At 44.6% G+C, this 6937-nt stretch overlaps 1 protein-coding gene across 1 annotated transcript; it reads left to right on the top strand.

Moving 5' to 3' along the window:
• Window positions 1-2380: 2380 nt before the first annotated feature.
• Window positions 2381-6557, top strand: nr4a2a (nuclear receptor subfamily 4, group A, member 2a). The gene is made up of 8 exons (XM_070838009.1): window positions 2381-2471; window positions 2950-3051; window positions 3268-4139; window positions 4652-4781; window positions 4960-5123; window positions 5474-5676; window positions 5843-6021; window positions 6154-6557. The coding sequence occupies exons 3-8, from the start codon at window positions 3270-3272 to the stop codon at window positions 6408-6410; spliced, it is 1803 nt and encodes a 600-aa protein (XP_070694110.1). The 5' UTR covers window positions 2381-2471; window positions 2950-3051; window positions 3268-3269; the 3' UTR covers window positions 6411-6557.
• Window positions 6558-6937: the final 380 nt, after the last annotated feature.

Genomic DNA, 6937 nt, shown 5'->3' with positions numbered 1-6937 from the left:
GCTGCTCACTTTCCTGCACTCAACCAATTAGGCTGCAACTGAGATCCATAAGCATCATGTGACCTCTACATGACGACAGTGTCTCTTCCACTGATAAAACGCATTCCCTGCTGTATTCAAGATTGTACCTGCAGAGAAATTAATAAAGGAAAGCTGTGATGGTCTGTAAACCAATGAAAAGAGATGCATCTATCTCTCACACATACAGATACATGCATGCACGGTTGCATGCCCACACACTAATGTTGGTAATGTCAGTAGACATTTCCTTAAACAAAGTTAAAAATATAATCTAAAGAAATAACTTCTGTGTCATTAAAAATAACTCCTCACTTTCAAATGGCTGTCAATTAATTGTGCATATAAATGAGAAGTTAATTATTCTTCAGTAAAATGGCCAATTAAACTGCTAATTGTGTTTTCATTCCAAACTCTAAATGGTAAATGGATAACAGAAACGCAGTGTGACCATGCAGCATCCTGTCATGGATGTTTTCAGACAAAGTAGATTGAATCTGCAGAGGTGAGTCACACCCTAGACATAAATACATGTGTATTGCCAGCGGATTTCAGCACACAGCGAAAGATTTTGCGCAAGTCTTGACCAACTAGAAGCGTCCTGTAAAAGATGCAAGTGAACAGTGGTCTAATTAGCAGCAACCACAAAGGTGAGGAGGTCAAGGTAATTACAACTTTTCAAAAGACAAAAACAAAACACAAAAAAAACAGAACTTTTGCTAGATTATTTAACTTGTGAATATCAACAGTGCAGAGTGGGGAATTTGTAATTTACAAATCCTGCCATATAGCCCACCTGAAAAAGACTGGGCGTGACCCACAGCCTTAATGGGGTTAGGTTAATTAAAAAGGTTAATTGTAAGAGGCAGGTGCAGGTTGATGTATGGCTGGTGAACAATAGTGTCCTCTAGAGGTGAGTGTAACCATGATATACAGTCCCCCCCCTCCTCCTTGCACAATCTGTCCTTGTGTGCACTGAGTGCAGAGCAGTCAAAGAAAACTGCTCTGAGACGGATGGCTCTTCTGATAAAGCCTCATTCCACTAGAAATAACACATGATGCTGCTCACTTCTCTACACATCCACTGGCACCCTGCGTGCAGGCTATGCTCCCTCCTCGGCTTGGCTTGCTGCCCTGACCAATATGCATCTAGAAAAAAAATTTGGGCCAACTTGATTGGCTACAAGGTGCTGGTGTAAGATTACACCGAGATCAGTTATTTCCATCGCTGCAGAACAATAAGGCCAAAAGATTGTTTTGGCGATTGCGTCAACTTCAGCATTTTCTGCGTCACTCTCCATTCTGCCCGCTCCTATCACGTTTCCCTCTCTGGGGACTAAATTGGTTCCCCCATGACAACTGGCTACAGGCCGACTAATTACACCCCCCCCCCCCCCCCCCCACCTCAGCCGCTCACATACACCACACCAGCCCTATGAATAGGCAGCCCACCCCACCTGAGGTCTAAATTTGGAACACAATTGAAATACAGAAATCCTGTCAGAAGATAACGAAGAATAATATTGACCCCCCGCTTCATTAGGCCCGTTTCATACAAGTGTAGTGAGTCTGGCCTATCAGGCTCATTGTGACATAACTGTGCCTAGATGTGCCAGTGTACACTCATCTCAATTTACCACTAAAATAACAACTACCAGGCCATAAATAACTCACTACCAGTCAGTGGGGATGTTTCTACCTGTGATCTGTGTGTCGCAATACCTGATTATGGAGGGAAAAAAAAAAAAAAAGGCAGCTGGGTGGGACACGCTCCCATGGTGGCCTGCTGCAACCTCCAACTTTACCTTTAACTGTGTCATGCGTAATATTAATTCGCCTCCATTTACAAGCAAGCTCCGTGTGTTGATTGCGGTGGAGTAAAACAAAAGGAGATCACGCCAACAAAAGTTAATTATACTGCATGTGCAGAAGCTACCAGCTCCCCCTCACTCATTTACGGTGCAGACCTCTGATATGTACAATGAAATCAACGCGCGCAGATTAATGCGAGTCCAAAACAAGCGCGCCTTAAGCCCCCTGCAAACACAAAGGCGTCTGAACTGAGCAGAGAAGGCTTTCCCCTCCACTACATCTCTGCTAATGTCCATGTGGGAAGCAACATAGAACACATACCACAAGACAAACACACTCGCCAGAGAAATTGGGGCTTGAGTAAGTTCCCCGGCTGATTGGTCCATGTCGGTGTCGACGCCGATGACGACGCGCTGTGAAACACGTGGGCCACGGTATCCGGAGCTCACATAAACAAAGCCACATTGGCCGGACTGGGTAGTCGAAGCTCGTGTCGCTGTCAGTGCGCGGAGTCACACGGTTTTGCCTGCCTGGCATTGTTGGGTACCGACGCTCATGATTTGGAGCTTTTACAGAAATTGATGAATACCCCCTGCATGCTTATCGCATGGATTGAAAGCCACGATCCTGATGTGAAAGAGGTAAGATCTCTGTCTTTGCAGCGTAATCCGCGTCTCTGCTTAACTGGCACCGCCTGATCAGAGACATTTAAATCTTCTTTTTAGTCTTTTTTTCCCCCCTCCAACTGTTAAGCTGACTTTATACAAAGCTGAGCCAGACTGTTCGTGTCTGTGGGTGCTGCTGGTGTCTCACTTTTTAGTCTTCTGCTTTCTAGACAAGTTGTCACTGACGCCAAGTGCGCAAAGTTATCACGAACGGCACCTCACACTTCTAATCAGAAAAGAAAAGGACTTGTGCTGTTTTATTTCTATATGCGCTGATATATTTGGTCAGTATCCATTCCGCATTGTTATTACACTTTTCCAAATGGCTGTGCGTAATTAGAAACTGGTGACATTTTGTGGTTAAATCTGTCTACATCTGGGATCTCGTGGTCATTTTTTAGAGATTGTGTTGTTTTTATAATCTAGTAAATGTCAGAGTGGTGTGTTTTATTAGGGGAAGATCCACAGCAGAGCCGCTTTCTTGAATCCTGACACCCATACAACTCCTGACATCCCTCATTTCAAGCGTCACCGAAAAACTGTCAGAAGACTTGAGGTATGATATGGAAAATTATTTACAGATTTAAAAAAAAAAATAAACACTGTTGTATTAGTTTCATGCTGTTTTATTCTGGAATGACTCAGTAATGTAAAGCCCTATTCATTTTTCTCTTGGAGTAAAATTAAATAGACTGAACTGTAAAACTTTTTGTCCACGGTTTGAAGGTTTATTTGAGAAATTCTCATTTGTTTTTACCCGTTTGGTTTTCAGCCATGCCCTGCGTTCAGGCTCAGTATGGATCATCACCTCAAGGAGCTAGTCCTGCTTCCCAGAGCTACAGCTACCACACCGCTGGAGAATACAGCTGCGACTTCTTAACACCAGAGTTTGTTAAGTTTAGCATGGACTTGACCAACACTGAGATCACAGCTACTACTTCTCTCCCGAGTTTCAGTACATTCATGGACAACTATAACACCGGTTACGACGTTAAACCGCCCTGTCTGTATCAGATGCCCCACTCTGGAGAGCAGTCCTCTATCAAGGTGGAGGACGTCCAGATGCACAACTACCATCAGCAGAGCCACCTGCCACCTCAGTCGGAAGAAATGATGGCCCACTCTGGGCCTATGTACTTCAAACCGTCCTCGCCTCATGCCCCAAGTACACCAAACTTCCAGGTCCAGCCTAATCACATGTGGGAGGACCCTGGCTCCCTCCACAGTTTTCACCAGAACTACGTTGCGGCCACGTCTCATATGATAGACCAGCGCAAGAATCCCGTGTCAAGGCTTTCGCTCTTCTCCTTCAAGCAGTCCCCGCCTGGCACCCCCGTTTCCAGCTGTCAGATGCGCTTCGACGGGCCGCTGCACGTCTCCATGAACCACGAAAACCCCGGCGTGCACCGCGGCCTGGACGGCCAGAGCTTCGCGGTGCCCAGCGCCATACGGAAACAGGCGGGTCTGGCCTTTCCTCACTCCCTGCAGCTCGGCCACGGGCACCAGCTGGTGGACAGCCAAGTGCCATCGCCCCCGTCCCGAGGATCTCCGTCAAACGAGGGTCTGTGTGCGGTTTGTGGGGACAACGCAGCCTGCCAGCATTATGGAGTGAGAACCTGCGAGGGCTGCAAAGGATTTTTCAAGGTGGGCTGACGAGACAACAACCGTGAATGAGTGAAATTGTTGTTACATGAAAGATGTGCTGTGTGTTGCTTAGTATTCACGGCGCCTGCGAGTTAAAAGTTGCCAGTAGTGTTAAGAAGAAGAATAACGCAGCTTGAACAGTTAATAGAATCTATAGGAGAGCTACACTAAATATCACCAAGCAACACATCCAAGGGCATGCGTCAAATAACTTTATATAACAATCTTATCTACCCACACATAGTCAATCTCAGAGGAGTGAGTAAAATATGAAAGACCACGAACGTGTATTTGCTGCCTGTCTATTCCCTCCTGTTGGTTCATACAGCGCAGCCCCAAACAGCAGATGAGACAGATATTATATCGTTTTCATCTTTTCTTTTTCTTTCTTTTTTTTTTTTTTTTAAATGCCGTGTCACTTGTGGAGCAATCCACAGTCCGTGTTCCACATGTTATAAAAAGCCTTGGAAATAGGCCCTGCAGAGTGACAATGTGTTTTTCTTTCATTACAGCGCACCGTCCAGAAAAATGCAAAATACGTGTGTTTAGCAAACAAAAACTGTCCTGTTGACAAACGCCGAAGAAATCGCTGCCAGTTCTGCCGTTTCCAGAAGTGCATGGTGGTCGGAATGGTGAGAGAAGGTACGTTTAGGGCCATGCAGTGAAAATATTTTACACCAGTATTTGATATTTCTGCATTGACACACTTGGAGCACGTGTGCGTAAAAGAGTGTTGGGTTGTTATTTAAACCCTATTTGAGCATTTACGCGCAGCAACAGGAGGACGTGTTTATTATGCCTCACGTTTCTTCCTGTGCAGTTGTCCGAACGGATAACCTGAAAGGTCGGAGAGGACGCCTACCATCCAAACCCAAAAGTCCCCAGGAGCCCTCCCCACCCTCGCCGCCGGTGAGCCTCATAAGCGCACTTGTCAGGGCCCATGTGGACTCCAACCCCTCCATGTCAGCTTTGGACTACTCCAGAGTAAGTGAAGTACCACAATCCCAGTAATAAATAACACACAACACTTTAAAAGGAAAAAAGAGTTAACAACTATTACTCCGGCCTTTTTAATTTAGTCCTGCTCTTAGGTAACAATTTACTGCCTTGAAGCTTTTCTCTAATACACCGCTGAATTCCTAACTTTGTCAGGCTTTTCATGCGGCGTATTTTTCCCTTAGTAAATTGCGCTGAAATAGAGAACTTAATAAAAGGAAGACATGAATTTAATAGTAAGAAAAAGCACCCTCTCCTTTTTAGAAATGGGCTTTTGCCATTTCACGGATTATATATTTTAAGGACCTCATTAAGGCGCTGTTTAAATTAAATTCCAGTTCCAGGCTAACCCTGACTACCAAATGACTGGAGACAACACTCAGCACATCCAGCAGTTCTATGATCTCCTGACGGGCTCCATGGAGATCATCCGGGGCTGGGCGGAGAAGATCCCTGGCTTTTCTGATCTACCGAAGCAAGATCAAGATCTCCTCTTCGAATCCGCCTTCCTTGAACTTTTCGTCCTGCGGCTGGCGTACAGGTGAGCTGCGTAATTATAAAACAAAACAATCCAGGCTTTAGATAATCATCAGCTCCTCCTTCAAGCTCCATTGCTTTGGGTTTTATTAGCTGCCCAATCATAAATAGGCTCTTAAATTCCCATTTATTGCCCAGCGTAATTAATGGCATTTTCTTATTAATTGCAGGTCCAACCCGGTGGAAGGCAAACTTATTTTTTGTAATGGAGTGGTGTTACACAGGCTACAGTGCGTCCGTGGATTTGGAGAGTGGGTGGACTCGATCGTGGAGTTTTCTTCCAACTTGCAGAGCATGAACATAGACATCTCAGCTTTCTCCTGCATCGCAGCTCTGGCCATGGTAACAGGTGCGTAAAAGCGGCTGCTCCCTTCGGCAGAACTCTGCCAGCCTCACAAAGCATGCAAAAACACAGAGAGCAAATGCATGGGAAGTAATTCATCTTTGACATTCTTTTTTTTTTTTGTCTTCAATATTTCAGAGCGACACGGGCTTAAAGAACCCAAGAGAGTCGAGGATCTCCAAAACAAGATAGTCAACTGCCTCAAAGATCAAGTGACATTCAATGGCGGTGGATTGAATCGTCCCAACTATTTGTCAAAACTCTTGGGAAAGCTCCCAGAACTGCGCACACTATGTACCCAAGGTCTGCAGCGTATCTTTTACCTAAAACTAGAAGATCTAGTCCCTCCGCCAGCAATAATTGACAAACTTTTCCTCGACACCCTACCTTTCTGAGTCTGACTCGTTGGGGAGACCTCAAAGAACTTCCAAAAGACTGTTTGAGTCAGACTTTTTAAACGTTATTATTATTTCTGCAAGCTCCGTAGGCTAATAGATCAACAGTACCCTATTATGATAAGGATTCACGAGAGAGAAAAAAAACAGTTTGATTGCCGTGTAAGCCTTTTAATTCTTTGAAATGGTTTTCTTGAGTGCCAAACGAGTGAATCATCACTGGGAATTTCTCTCCAGCGGACAAATTGTCAACAAAGATAATCCGGTCTTGCAATCACTTACTGTTTATTTAACGTCGGCTCTACTGATTCAGCATACTCAGATGTAATATATTCCATTTATATATATACATATATATATATGACCACACACGCACACACACGCGCACTCACACACTGTCTATTATGATAGATTATGTGATGCCTCCAATGCATCGGTTTATAACACGTGTACAAAGTTTGTTATAATGAAAAGATTTAATTTTCTTTTCTTTTCTGACTCGTGCCTATGTGTTTCTGACAGGATCC

The sequence above is a fragment of the Pempheris klunzingeri genome, chromosome 10 (assembly GCF_042242105.1).
Source record: "Pempheris klunzingeri isolate RE-2024b chromosome 10, fPemKlu1.hap1, whole genome shotgun sequence".
Taxonomy (NCBI): Eukaryota; Metazoa; Chordata; class Actinopteri; order Acropomatiformes; family Pempheridae; genus Pempheris; species Pempheris klunzingeri.
The sequence above is the reverse complement of the archived record's forward strand: the minus strand, read 5'-3'. Positions and strand labels throughout refer to the sequence as shown.